The sequence below is a fragment of the Gadus macrocephalus genome, chromosome 21 (assembly GCF_031168955.1).
Source record: "Gadus macrocephalus chromosome 21, ASM3116895v1".
In the NCBI taxonomy this organism is placed as follows: Eukaryota; Metazoa; Chordata; class Actinopteri; order Gadiformes; family Gadidae; genus Gadus; species Gadus macrocephalus.
In genome coordinates this window covers 3,945,573-3,961,150 of record NC_082402.1, presented here as the reverse complement: position 1 = coordinate 3,961,150, position 15,578 = coordinate 3,945,573, and the positions used below count along the sequence as shown (strand labels likewise).

The 15,578-nt window shown below is 43.1% G+C and overlaps 1 protein-coding gene across 1 annotated transcript; it reads left to right on the top strand.

The window, feature by feature from the left end:
* Positions 1–5,295: 5,295 nt before the first annotated feature.
* rnf217 (ring finger protein 217) lies at positions 5,296–15,123 on the top strand. The gene is made up of 7 exons (XM_060041620.1): positions 5,296–6,386; positions 7,740–7,961; positions 8,728–8,892; positions 9,686–9,783; positions 9,896–9,999; positions 10,631–10,702; positions 11,074–15,123. Exons 1-7 carry the CDS (start codon positions 5,391–5,393, stop codon positions 11,163–11,165), a joined length of 1,749 nt encoding a protein of 582 aa, XP_059897603.1. The 5' UTR covers positions 5,296–5,390; the 3' UTR covers positions 11,166–15,123.
* Positions 15,124–15,578: the final 455 nt, after the last annotated feature.

Genomic DNA, 15,578 nt, shown 5'->3' with positions numbered 1-15,578 from the left:
ACCGTGCCTCGAGACAGCAGGAGAAATGCCACGATATTTGGGGAACGTCAGTGTACTGTCTAACAGGCTCTTTTTTTATGATGCTCTTTTACCACGCTAACTGTCATTAAATCAGTTATTGATGCACCAAAGAATGAAGAATGTTGCATTACTTGAATGTTTGCATTGGTAGCACAACTAAATTGACTAGATATGTACACTATGCTCAATGTACAAATAAGTAGCATTTGCATTAAACCTGGGTTTTTTACTTCATTATGTTTGTATGCTTCGTGCATAATATTAATATGGTTTTATGTAACATCTTTATGTACAGCCCTGAGTTGATGAGCAATATAGTATTCATATGTTAATCAAACATTTCGAAAAATCTTCATCAAGATAAATCTACCATATGTTAAAATCAAAGTCAAAAAATGATTGCCATTCTTAATGCAATCTCAATCTTCAATCTCCCCTCTTCTTCTTCTCTTCCTTCTCAGGTCGAAGTAACACACGGCACTCAGCAGAAGTGATACCCCACCCTGGACATCTCCATCTTTAATTAAGGGATTACAGCCTAACTTCTTGCTTCTTAATACTTCTAAACGTCTTAAAACAAACCACCCGGCAGCTTCGACGTCCTTTAAATCTTCTGCGGATCCGTTTCTGATGAAACAGGGACCTCTTGTGGACGAGAATGGTAACGACAGGACTGAATTCCCGTCTCTTGAACGCTGGATTTGTTTCTGCAATATATTAAAACCCAACAGGGTGGGACAAACGAAGAGCTGAGGATTAATGGGTTGAACTTGAATTCATCTGAAGTACCATTTCCTCTGCTATCCAGACCTTGACAAGGACTTACTGCTGAACAACTTAAAGCCTACATTTGTTTTGGGGGTTTTAAGTAGAATTCTGCCATCTGGATGGGTTTAATTGATGGTGAACTGTTACATCTTTCAAGGGAAAACGGTGGTCAAACTCCTGCCACGTACTCCGAAGGATTCAAATATCGCTCTTGGAATGCTTCGCTGTCTGGAAGGATGCTCCTCTTCTATGGCCATGCCTAACCAAAGAGTTTTAAAAACCCAGAGAAAGAGACAATTTTCTTGACCACAGAACTCAAACCGAATGTCTTTTCTCTGGAATTTGAATCTCTTTGTGCCTCACGGGTCAGACACATGACCTCTGATCACAGAACACACAACAAGCATCTACCAGACTAACACTTAAAGAATGTTATGCGTGTGTATTTTTTCTCTGATGTAATACAGTGGTGTTTTCGATTAGTGATGAACAGCAGAGACACAGAAATCAACAACTGGAAAAGAAGCGGGGTTTGGCGACATGCAGTCAAAGTCATGAGATAGAGTCAGCACGACGTATTCGTTTTAGATAGAATAATACTGAACCTCGCACCTTCCTACACCTTCTTTCACACGTGCATCTTCAAGGAATAAACATGAGCGCACACAACACACAAATAACACGCCTAACTTAAATTAAATTGGCCATTAACGTCATACAAATATATACAGATATTTATAATACAAGCAATGTTTACAACAGGTTTTCTATCTGTGCTGCTGGAGAACATATAGACGGACAGAAGATAAGGAGAGAGAGGGAGAAAACGTTGTTACAATTTGGATCAACCTCCTTCCATCGGCCTGGAACCGCGATCAGACATTGACCTGATTGTCGTCCCAAAATAGCCCTGTTCGATTCAAACAGAGCGTTACAGCCAAACGGATACAGAATGGTTGATATTCAATGTGGGGCAAGCAAGGGCGTCTCAGTCAATCAGCCATACGACGACACACACCCAGACCCACACGTGCACACACAAGCACACACACAACTCGCACACACAGACACACACGTGCACACACAAGCAAACACACAACTCACACACACAGACACAAACGTGCAGACGCACACACACACACACACACACATACACATAAACATGTGTGCAGACACACAAACACACACACGCACATGTGTTCAGACACACGTGCACACATACACACAAACTGCAGGCACACGAATACGTGTGCGGCAGGCACACACATACAGACACCTTCATGCAGACAAACACACGCACAAGTGGGTGCAGAAACACAGTAACTCCCACACGTACATATTGGCACTCAGATAGTAAGAGGGCACATTGTCGAACATTGTCACTGCTGGGCCATCATGGCACCCTCGGCCTATCCCCCTCTCTCCTCTCCTTCTGGAATACGCCAGACAATAATGCAAAACCAGATGCATAGCGCGGCGGGGTAGTTCCCTGAACCGAGTCAATTTATTCAGTGATTCTAAACAGTACTACAAGGTATAGGATCCTGCTCCCTCTCCCTTGTTCCAAGCTTTAGGCTCGGAGAGCTACAGGACACGGAGCTGTAATGTGTCCATAGACCCGAGGGATGTTCCCTTGTTTCGCTTCCACTGCTGACGGAATCACAGGATCGTCGTTTTCCTTTGTATTGCTTAGAATGGAGAGTGCAACGTGGACCAAAATGCTTTGTTGAGGCCTTTTACCGTTAACCAAGTGGATTCGTTTTGCGGGTATTATTTTATTTTGCGGGTGGGGGACCACCAAAACAAACCAACACAGTTTCAACACGGGCTGATGTCAACATAGAGGTGGACCGACCAACCGACCCGACCATACGTCTGTCAACCGCTGACGTTGCGCACGCTAGCTGGTCATTAGGTTATCTGTCAGTCCTGGACGGTGAACTCTGACCTCCGAGGTCATAGGTCTACCTACCTACGCTCGCTAACCCCCCCACGAGGCTGCGTTCACGCGGCGAGGGGGGGTGGCGGACGTTGTCGTGTGTGTTTGCATGAGGTGTCGTATTTAATCTCAGCGCTGCGTGTGACTCACTAACTAGCTGCGCCGAGGGAACTTCTTGGTTGGTTGGAATGCTTCCAGACTTATTTTGAAGTGTTCTCATTGTGAAACTTTGTGTGTTTTTTTTTTATAATAAAAGTTTAAAAAATGTATACTACAAAAAATGCGCTCATACCAGGAGGAAAATAATAATTAAGAAGTAAAATAGTCATGTAACTTTGAACTTCTAGACGTTTTTTAACAATGTGGCTGTGTTAACTGTTTTTTCTAGTTGATTACTAATGTGTGATGTTGTCCACAAGTGGAAAAAAAACAACGTTTTTTTGGTTTTGTTTTTTCTAATTGTACAATATTCTATATCAGATAGAAGACAGGTAGCCGGCCAGTAGAGAGAGCTTCACGTAGTCACATTATGACCTGAAATGTTTTTGTTCAAACGTGCACAGTTGTCGTTCAGGCTACTCAGCAGTTTCCCATCAGATTGTGTCAGTGACATACAGGCAGACCAGCTGCATCTTTACCCCCACAGATCACTTGGAAATGTCCCTGTAAAACAATGACACAGAAAGGTAGTGTTCCCAAAGGCCGAGTAACTAATCAGTCATAATTTTAACTTGTAATGATTAAATATCTTAGGGGAATGGAACTGTTAAATATCTTAGCCAGCTTGCCTTAACAGTTCCATTCCCTGCTCACAACCTAACCAAATCATACAACCCATTCATATGTATGGGATGTGGTGCCCTAGCAACTGGCATTGTCCCTTTGGCTAGTGTCTCTTGACCCTAAAGTAATTTGATGGTCGTTAGAGGTGAGCCTTCCTCCTCGGATGGAATTTTGATACGATTTAACAGTCCTGTAGTGTGAGCTCGGCACTCGGCACTAGCTGAATGGTTTTAAATGGTACCTGGAGGCAAATATTGTCCAAACATGGCCGTTGACAGTCAGCAGCTCTCTAGCCAAGCAGGACGGATGTGAGAACCTTCTCTTGAAGGTGTAGACTTGGACCCCTTTCCTTTTCCTCTGCTATCTACCTTTCAAGCCAATCATACAAGTCTGTGGACGGTCCAAAATCAATAACATGGACGAGAGTAGTATAAAAGGGGCCTTTCTAATGCATAGGAGTGCTGCTTATGCTACTGAGTACTGGATGAAATAAAAGGATAATTTCAGATCATAATATGACCACCTTATCTGTATGCAAAAGTGAGTGTGCTTGTGTGAGTATGTGTGTTTGCAGGCATGTGTGTGTGTATTTTTATACACGTGTGCACGTGTGCATTTGTGTGCGTGTGTGTGTGTGTGTGTGTGTGGGTGTAAAATACTGTACTGATACTTTTGTGGACGGAACAGAGCAGGAACTTGCTGAGGCCTGAAGTCTTCACGTCTATTGAATTGATTTATTAACACTGCAGAAGACATGAAGATAAAAAACTGTCAAATACAATTCCACAAATAAAGATTGTTTTGTAGTCAGTGTGACCGGGGAGATTAAATACATTGGTGTAAAGCACTTTGGCTGGTTACAGTTACTTCAATAAAACAAACAAGAGTCCACTTATAAATGGCTGTCCACACTGTATTCCATTCATTCTGCAACTTTAAAATACAGATTTAGATCTAATAAGTGGGCAGACATTTTTAAGTTTGGTAAGTAATATAGGTTTGCAATGATACTCACAATAGATATTGAGAGGCAATATACATTGAGATAAATTCAGTAAAAGTTAAGTAAAAATTGCCCACTTGAAAAAGTCAATTCTTAACTCTAAGATAATGTGTCTATTTTCACTTTATAACATCCACAGCTCAGCAATAGGGCTGTTAATGATTTACTACAGAAATAATGTTGATGCTGTTCCTCCTTAGACTACAAATAACCAGTCACTGTACTTAATATTCATGGAGTAGGATTGTGGAACCAAGGTTTTGAGTAAAAACTGTACAATGTTTGGCTTGTTTATGTTCCTCATTGACTAGAGGTTCCTGAGTCTTTTTAGCTCATTTTTGGGTTGTTTAACAGAGGTGACTGTACTAGTAGAACAGAAAGAAAGGACAGACTATCTTGTGTTTTTACTGTTCTCGAATTAAAGCCAAATTATACAACATTATTCAACGTCATGTCTATTATTATGCAAAAATTTACTGTTTCGAAATGCGAATTACAAATGTTACATGATATAGTTATTGCCTTTAGTAGGCCTACTACATACACCTTTGTGTAAATTATGAGCAGAAAAGCAATAATGCTTCTTGATTGTGTGTCCATGAGAACGAGATTGTTAAAATATTCTGCACACCCTTCACATTGTGATATAACCCTGGTCCAGACTGCATAAACAATCTATGGTCTGAGTGACTGTACACAATGTCTTCTTAAATTGGGATTCACCACAGGCTTCCCATTGGCGGGCCACTTGCCACTCTTTCCACATGCTTCCAGACCCGGAAGCAGTAGGCTGCCTGTTGTGTTTTGTTTTGGTAGTCGACGAGAGTGGGGCAGGCGGAGCACCGCGCACTATACCTGGGAAGTGACACGTCGGGGATGGAAGATGATCGACCGAATACTTACGGAAAAAATAACATGCCAGCATTTATGGGCAGTTTCGACGAGGCGAATGAGACGTTAAGCCGCAGCCTGCCTACCGAAACTTCTCCTGCTGACAGTAAAGTTGACAGGTCGCTCGGGGCTTTGAGCCAACATGTCATTAGACATGCGAACTCCACCGTTATCTCGCCGAGAGGAGAGAGCGATCCCGAGATTCAGCGACGCGCGGTGACGCAAAACAACATCGAGAACGGGGACGATCAAGACACTCACGATGGGAGCAACAATGGGACTGGGAATGGGACCAGTACGGTGGTGGATATTTTAAACCGCAATTTTGGGATATTATCAAAGTCTCACTCCCTGCATCGTAGAGAGGGACGCAACAACAAGGACATCCCTTGTGAGGAAATCGCCACGAACAGTGCTGTCATATCCGAACAACGGGATAATGTGCCACCATCAACCCCAGTAACACTCGAACAGCAAACCCAGAACGAGCAAGTGCTTTATTATGACCCGGGAACAGAGACGTCGGTTCCCCAAGAGGTCGAATCGGATTCCGATGAATGTTATTACAACTGTGAAAGTAGGAGCCACGGGAACGCCGTAGACCAGTCTTGTTTTGACAAAGAACACGTGTACTGTACGGTCTACTGTATCGCCAACGAGGGCTACCGAAAAGACTTTGAAGTCGTAGAAGAACGCCATAATGAAACGCCGACAGCCCTCCCGTCTGGTGCAGCAGGAGAGCTGCAGCAGACGATGGCTGGGGATGACGTCGTAGGTTCGACGACCCCCGAACTTTATAGCCTCCGCGACCTGGGGGATCCGCGAGCGTCGATCCGACTTTCACGTGAGGAAAGTCGCGTGGGTTGCACCGCGCTGTCGAACTGCCTCGTGTGTCTGTTGGACAGGTCGTCCATCGTGCCTCTGCGATGCTGCGGGAAGGCCGTGTGTGATGAGTGTCTGAAACGCTACATCAGCTCCCAGGTACGCTGGTTTTGGGGAGCAGTGGTCCACAGATATACGACGGTGTTGGTGTTGACATGTGGCAATGCCCGGTTTAAAGTATTCGTGGGTGACCGACTTTTCTTCTGGTCGACCAACCCTCCTGCAAGCACTAATGGATTAAACCCACTCTGTTGTTCTCCTATACCAGCAGGAGGAAAGACTGCTCTACATTGGTCATTATGTAATATTAGACCTTTATTCTTTTGAAATGCAATGCAATTACTATCAAGCTCATTTTGCTTTAAAATCAAACAACCAACAAATCAACACATTCAGTCCAAATGGAAAGTTTTAGTTTCGGCTTATGTTCATTCACCTTAAGTGTATGTTTCATGGGATAGTTCGTGTTATGCCTATCCACGACTAAAGCCATCCTGTTTAACCTGAAACTTTGACCACCGTTGCGCAACCCTTAACACAATGGCATTATCAAATTACATAACCAGTGTGTGTATAGTGTGGGTGTAACGCACTACCACGCTGCTACCATTATCGTTTATGTACCTATTGTCAGTACGTGTGTGCAAACACACACACACACACACACACACACACTCATACACACAAACACAGTGTGTACTGTCGCCCCCCACCGTGTGTCACAGACAACTTGTCCAACCAGCTTGAAATCAGAATGCCAGGGGGAAGGTGGGAAATAGGTGACCGATTTGTAATAGCATCTGAAGGAGGAGCACACACGGTGCCACAAGAGATGACGGGTCATGGAAAAAATATCTAGAAGCAGAAAAGAGACAAAGAGAATGATGGGTGACAGTGATTAAATAACAGGAGGGGGTGGAACTGATGGAAGGGTACAATAAGGTGTTTTTGTCACGATTATTTACGGTGATCCCTGTGTTGGTTGTCATCGGAGCTGCAACACTGTCCAGACCATCTCAGACTTGCATCCAAATATATTGACATAGCCTTTAATGCATCCTCAATATGACTTGACACGGGGTGATAAGCAGGTGCCTAGTGTTTGACGAGCTCCCATTATAATCAGAGCAGAGTGCACACAAACGCCCACACACACACACACACACACACACACACACACACACACACACACACACACAGAACTCCTTGATGCCTTTGTTCTTTTTGTCGGAAGAATGCAGCCAGGGATACACCTTTTTGCCTTTGGCATTAATGTGCTTTTGCATAACTTTTACTTCACAATTGTTCATTAGCTGTTTAGTCAGTTGACGATTCTACAAATTGTTTTAAGATCCGCTGTTCAGTTGAGGCACACGGACAAGATCGTCCTCTTCGTTTGACTGACCCTCATGTTCACTGTCACTGACCGACCTGTTCACTGTCACTACCCAGGTACAAGTGGGCAAGGCGGACATCGTGTGTCCCATCCTTGAGTGCAGTGGCCTGCTGGAGGAGAGCCTTGTGGTGTCTCACCTGGCCAACGAGGAGCTGGCCAGATACCACTACTTCCTGGAGTTGTGTCAACTGGATGCGAGCACCAAGCCCTGCCCTCAGTGCAACCTGTTCACCACCCTGCAGAGGAACACACCCGACCGCTCGGAGCATAAGTACAAGGTGAGGCCAACGGCAACAACACCACCACAGTGGTACTGAGATCAGTGCCTGGGCGGTCTTTCAAATGCAGAAGATGAGTGCAGTTATCGCTAGAGTTATCTTACTACGTAGATACACTTTATACCCTAGGAAAGCAGAACTCTGCTGCATTGATGACTCTATGAATTATTTACCTCTGTTTAAATATAGAATATCATAAATAATTTCCAATGGCCCTCACAAGTTACCAGAATTGACGGTGGAAGTGCAACAAAGAAACACACTTAATAATGAACAGAGGTTTATAGAGAGAGAGGTTGATTCTCAAAATGAAAATAAATAATAATAATCAATTAAACATACTGTAGGTAAGATCCGACAGTTGAATAGAGTCATAGCAGGAAGAGAAACAATAACAGAAATAGTCCCCTCCCTTCCTAAGTTTCTCCACGAGTGAGGAAGGTGGCTGCTCACGCACCTGTGATTGACAGGCATGATGGATCCTCTGATTGGCCCGCAATGAGCCGAGAGTGGTCTAAAATAAAAATGATCTCATATAGAGGCATGCACAACTCAAAATAGATTTTTTTTCCGCGGGGCATTTCATAATAATATTCTAACAAATATCTCTCCAATAATAGCTCTGGAGTCACACCTTCAGCACCTCTTAACTAAGTGATTAGTTAACTAAAATAGTGATCAAGCTTCAAACATTTATTTTTTCTTTACCCTCCCCCCCCCCTTTGTCCCCGTCCCCTTTCCCCCCCTCTCTCCTCCCGCTCTGCAGATCCAGTGCAGTGCGTGTCAGTTCATATGGTGCTTCAAGTGCCACTCGCCCTGGCACAGCGGGCTCAAGTGCCGCGACTACCGCCGCGGGGACAAGCTGCTGCGGAAGTGGGCGAGCGTCATCGAGCACGGCCAGAGGAACGCGCAGAAATGTCCCCGGTGCAAGGTACGGGAATCCCGGGGTGGTAACGGGGCAGATGGTGAGCGGTCGGTGGGCGAGAGGGTGGAAGGATGGCTGGATAGGTAGGTGGTTGTTTGCGTGGATTGTTGAAGGATTGGATGGATGGATGGATGTGGGAGGATGGATTGAAGGGTAGACAAGGTATAAACTCAGTTGGGTACAATCTTCTAAATGATTGCATTTGAATGGATGAAGTCTGTCGGCTTTTGCTGAAATTGATAGACGGATTGGCCGTCTCCAGGCTAAGTGCGATTCTCATTTGGATTGTTCATGGACCAAGGTACAGAGGACAAGAGACTCAAGGCAAACAGCGGGAACACCTGTTTGTCTTGAGAACAGTCTCTGTTCCTCCAGATCCACATTCAGAGGACGGATGGATGGATGGGTGGGTGGGTGAAAGGATGGATGGATTGTTTGGTCGATGGATGGATTGTTTGGTCGATGGATGGATGGATGGATGGATGGATGGATGGATGGATGGGTAGGTGGTTAAATGGATTTTGGAATGGTTGGCTGGATGGACGTGGGCGGATGGAAGGAAGGGTAAAGGAGGGCAAACAAGGTTTAAACTCGATCAGTTGGGTGCAATCTTCTAAATGATTGCATTTGCATAGAGGAGGTCTGTCGCCTTTGCTGAAATTGAAGGCCTGGCGATCTCCGGGCCGAGTGTGTTTCTCATTTGGCTGTTCATGGACCAAGGTACGAAAGACAAGTGTGGGGCTATTATTGACCTGTTTGCCTTGCGATCACGCGTTCACCTGAGTCTCTGTGTCTCCAGATCCACATTCAGCGAACCGAGGGGTGCGACCACATGACCTGCACACAGTGCAACACCAACTTCTGCTACCGCTGTGGAGAGCGTTACCGCCAGATGAGGTTTGTGTTTCCCTTTGTCATTGCTCCTTTCATTTCCTTTTTCTCTGTCTGTGTGTTTAGTTGACCTCCCTCTCCTGTAACCTTCTTCTGCGTTTGTCTGGTCGGTTGTCAGGTTTTTCGGCGACCACACATCCAACCTCAGCGTGTTCGGCTGCAAGTATCGCTACCTTCCCGATAAACCCCATCTGAGGCGTCTGATAAGGGGCTCCGTCTGCGGTGAGTTCCCTCGGGCGCCACAGGGCCACTTCTAGCCGCTTTCCAGTGGAAACTACCACACACGCTTTGGTTGTTTGTCTCGAGACCGACCGATAATTGTCCCTCTCTCATACTGTCCGCTCGGTCGGCTAATCTATCTTGACACCAGCCACCGCTAGTTAGCTGCTCCATGGTCTCTGAAGAATGCTAGCTATTAGAAGCTAAGGGTGATTAGCTAGCAGCAGGGGTGCCTGAGGAGCCGAAAGCTAATTTTATCCCAGGACCACAATCTCCAGTACAGCTCCCTTTGTATGTATACCATGGTGATATCAGCTCATGGCTACATATTGGATTTGTTCATTGGTAGGAGAATGAAGGTGGGGCAAGTCCCGAGGGGGTTTGTACAGTTGGATTAAAACTGTTGCTAGGGGGAATTCATTCTTTAATATCAGTCGGGTCACATCGTCCCTAAGGATGAACACATGTATCAGCTAAATACGTTGCTTGCTGGTAAAGTTCAAATTCAGTCATGTATTTTGATATGATCTGCATTAACCAAAATTATTCCAGTACGATCACAGTACAATTCTCCACGGTAAAAGCAATACAATATTAACGCTCGACTATTGGTCGCATCCCTCCGTCTCTACAGCCAGTAAGGTGGTGTTGGCCCCTGTGGTCCTTGTGCTGGTCGTGGTTCTGGGATCTATTTCACTGGTTATAGGTACACACACAAACGCACAAACACAAACCAATAAAAACACTCACCCAATTACTCCCCCACTTACTCACTCACTTACTCACTCACCCGCACTCACAAATAGAAACACACTCACTCACACAATCTCTCACACAGACAAATACACACACATAGACATATACAAATACATAAATATACACACACACACACACACACACACACACACACACACACACACACACACACACACACACACACACACACACACACACACACACACACACACACACACACATATATCTTGCCATTGCTTACGTTTAATTTTCTCACCCACCTATCTCCTCCCTACCTCCCTTCTGTTCCCCCTACCATTTTGTTTATCTCCTGGTCCGCAGGCCTGGTGGTTTTACCAGTGTATTACGTGTGCAAGAGGAAGAAGAAACAGCAGCTTGCTCAGGGTTCTGATAAAGGTGCTGGGACCTTCTAGCAAAGCAAAGGCCTCCTCTATCGAGAACTTTGTTGTCAAAAGAAGATCCTCCATCTTTGCTTGTCACGTTCTCTGCAGAGTTTCCTTCCCGATCTTCCCCTCTTTCCCTTGTTTTCCACTCTTCTCCTCCCTCCCTGGTGTCCTCCTGTCAGGGGGAGTTCATGTGAAACTGGGGCCAAGTTGACTGCAGACAGGCCTGGCTACAGTTTACAGGAATGTTGAAATATTAACGAAACAGCCACTGGCAGACGTGCTAACACAACAATGAGGCTAGCAGGAAAAGAGCCAATAAAAAGGAAGTTGACGGAAAGAAAACATTACAAATTCTTGCATAACATAAAGAAACTAATAAAATCGATGGCCCATCCTTAGGTTATTTGAATAGCTTTGATCTTGGATCAAAATGAAAGCTTTAATTGAACGTGCTATTAGTATATACTTTAGAATGGTGCTACATGGAAAGATGTTTTTGCTATGATTTCAAGATTTCGTTTTGCTTTTGGTGTTAAAGATGCCATATGAAGGCAATCACGGTTTGCTCTTGTTCAAAGTTCAAATTTAAAGCTTTAAAGACAGAAATATCTTTCATTAAAAGGAGGCTGATTGTAACAGAATAAGTCTGTTGCACAGTTTGGATTGTGACCTTTAGAGCCTTAATGTTACCCAAACAAACACACACACACACACACACACACACACACACACACACACACACACACACACGTGCAAACACACACAGACCTAGACAGATACACCTTGAACTGTGCCAGTGAGCAGAAGATTTTCTAAAGCTTTAAAGGTTGTCACCCAGCAACCGCCAGCTTTCTCTCCGTTAATCATCACCCCCCCCAACTCAGATTATCCTTCTATTCTCTCTCTCTCTCTTTCTTTCTTTCTTTCTTTCTTTCTTTCTTTCTTTCTTTCTTTCTTTCTTTCTTTCTTTCTTTCTTGGTGGTGCATCCTCTCAAGTGTCTCTCTACCATCCTCTTCCTCTGTCAACCAGCCGGTCAAATGTTGATAAGGTCAACGTATAAAATGACAACAATATAGAATGTGGATTAGTTTCTACTGATATGAATGGGGAGTGAAAATAGCTTAAAGAGATATTGACACATCGTGTCCGAGGCACAAACAAGATGTACCTGTTGGTGTCGGTGGTGACTCAGGCAGCAGGCAGCCTGAGTCTATCAGCTAGTCCCCAAATGGATCCTTCCTTCCCATCACACGTTTTGGGTTCTTTACTTTCTATTTCGTAGCCCTTCGGCATTTTCTTGCATAGGAAGACGCGGCAACCCAAAACGTCTAGATGTACACAAGATATCAACAAGAGACAAAGAATTCACTCAACGAAAAGTTGAAAAGAAGTATATATATATATATATATATAACACACCAATATACCTATTGATGTGTGCTTGTTTGATGGGCATTTACTGAAGCCATCACTAGACACTGCACCTGCTGAAGAGTCTGCAAACGTGTATCAATATCATCTACTTTCTTAAATAAATACATTAATTATTTAAAAATAAATATATATGAATCTCCCACGGAATGCCTATAACTTCACACTACTGAGTATCTCAACAACTGGGGAGATGGGGTTAGAAATATATATTTAAGAACTCCTATTTGTTACTTACTTATTTGGCCATATGCTGTAATCCCATGCACTATTCACAGGGTAATTTTGCCAGTTTTGAGTTATGGTGGAATTTGCGGTTATGATGCCGGTTCGAAAAAGCATAGTGGAAATATGGTTGCACACTGGTGTTCATGAAAATGTTGGATTGCTGCCTGTAGGTCGCACTCTCTCAGGAAGATTCATACCCATGGCTGTCCATTTAAACAACGGCTGTGCCACTCAAATGTGCGCAGTCATGTATTTACTGAAGCTTGCCAATAGTGTTCAATCGTTGCTTCGCAAAAGTATCAGGTTGCAGGAAGGAAAACATTTGAGTCGTCTAATATTTTAGAGGTAAAATAGTTCAAAAGGCCTGTGTCATGATCTACGAAGCATTGGGAAATTTTGGACGTTTTTGTTTTTTGCAGAGGTTATATATTATATTAGCAATGCACAAAACTGAAGCTTTAAAACTTTTGTATGGATTTTCCTTTTAATAATATAATTATAATTTTTATATGATAATTATTTGCCATAGTTTCTTTCATATAAAATTATATAAATACAATTGTAATTATTGTGAATGTAGCATAAACATATGCAAATGTAGACCAGTACATATTCGTTTTTGGTATTTTCACACCATTTGGCTACAATCCAAAATTTGAAACAGGCAGTCTTTTTCTCATTTTGGTTCTATCTGTTGACAAGCCACCATTAGGAACGTTATTTTTTTCATCCTCTCAAACATTCAATGTCATTTAAAACATCAGAAGTCTTTGCCCTCAATAGTGCTAAAGTACGGCTGCTAATGCACTGATATCCAGCTACTTTGTTTGGTGGTTTGTTTTAATTCCATGGGCATACAAGTTTGACGACAAATGAAACCTGTCCTGTACTCTAGCATTTCACAATAGCCATACAAAGAGTTCTAAAACGGTTACTGCTGTCTGCAGTGAAAATGTTAACGGTTGAAATGTAGTTGCTAATTCAATGCCATTATTTGTGAATGTTTTGCTTTGGTTTATTTGTTGTCTATTCCTCTTGTGTATGAGCTGGCTCATACCGTCAGGCCATGTTACCTTGAAGGTTCTTCTGAATGACAATGTAACCTTGCCTTTACCTGTTATTTGTGGTTCCCTTCCAATGCTATTCTTTAAAGGGCCCCTATTTCTTTTGTACATTTTAAAGGCCCCATATTTTACCAAAAGGTTTGAGAGTGAGACATTCCAATCCATTCAAAAATCGATCCACTGGTTGCGTCTCAAGTGGGAGTGGCCGTTAAAATGTATGACAGAGAGGTCAAACTCCAGCCTAGTACTTATTACGGTCCACCAGGGAATTTATCTGTCAATCCCACATCTGGGCGAGCACTTCCACTTGTATATTAAAAAGAAATCTTGTAGCGTATGACTAATCACAATCAACCCTGGTGGTAGAATAGGGCCCTTTTTAAGATGCTATTCTGTTTGAACTTCAAGTACAATTGTAGTAGGACTTTGTATCCTAGAAATTTGAAAGGGTTTAGGGTGATATGTAAGTTTCTGTCTGTCACATCTACAAATTGCCAGTACTTTGGGGGGTAGTGAGATGCTAAGCTATGCTATGCTAGTGCTAAGACAAATTGTTATTTTTATTTAGATTAGGAGGGTTCAAGTCTTCATGTGTAGTGTATGTTCTAGCTACATCGATTTTGTTCCGTATATCTTTGCACAATGTAGAATTGTCACTTTATTATGAATTGTATCTTTGTTAGTCGCATTGTTCCAGTAGATTAAAACTGCTACTGTAAGAAATCTATGGAGAACCTGGTGGCAGTACAGAGGGGCAGACTTTTAGGCCGGCTTGATGTCATACTTTTAAGTCCATCCAAAAAAAACAAAATATATGGGACAATCAACTGACAACTGTCGCGTCTTAAAAGTGTCATTTCTCTGTAGTGTGTGTGTGTGTGTGTGTGTGTGTGTGTGTGTGTGTGTGTGTGTGTGTGTGTGTGTGTGTGTGTGTGTGTGTGTGTGTGTGTGTGTGTGTGTGTGTGTGTGTGTGTGTGTGTGTGTGTGTGTGTAAAATGTTACTTAATGCTGACCTTCCATTGGTAAACATAATGTGTTGTGTCTGCCTTGAAACAGTCTGTGTACTTTGGTAAAAGCTGCTTTAAGAAGACATCTTGCGTGAATGACTTCATTCAGAGGTCAAACCAGGTCCATGTTCCACTACCAACTGCCACTCTTAAAATGTCTGCTGTTAACTTTTTTGCTGTATTGCTTTGTCAGAGACAGAAACTGTTTTCAACTGATGGTTAATCGATAATACAAATAAATAAGACCAAAAATGTCCCGGTGTTATGTGCTATGTGCTAGTCTCGCAAAGCCAGACCAAACTACAGCAAGTAGAATGTGTTGTATGTGTCGGCTGATAGCTGTTGTTTTTTGTATTTAAATTGTATCGATGAAGTTCTGATGCATAATGTATATTGTGGACTATCTGTTGAACATTATTTACAGGGATTCTTATCAACCCTACTTGTAATTACTATTTTATGGCAACAGAGGGCGTAGTCTGACCACAAGCCACTAATTATTATAATTATTTATTCCCTCAAAAACTATAATCTAGCAGAGAAATCCTGTTGTTTTATCGCCCACAGTAATACCCCTCGTTTATTGGGATGGGAAGTTTCTCAGGGTGAAGTGGTGAAAGATTAAATGTTTAAAATTCTAAAAGCAAAATAAAGAAACCAACAAATAGATAAACATAGCAAATCTATTGGCTGACGTGCTTGAAGCCCC

Coding starts and splice junctions, on each gene's coding strand:
- rnf217 (XM_060041620.1), top strand. CDS start 5,391: ATGGAAGATGATCGACCGAATACTTACGGAAAAAATAACATGCCAGCA. Junction 6,387..7,739: donor AACGCTACATCAGCTCCCAG/GTACGCTGGTTT, acceptor GTCACTACCCAG/GTACAAGTGGGCAAGGCGGA. Junction 8,893..9,685: donor AGAAATGTCCCCGGTGCAAG/GTACGGGAATCC, acceptor CTGTGTCTCCAG/ATCCACATTCAGCGAACCGA.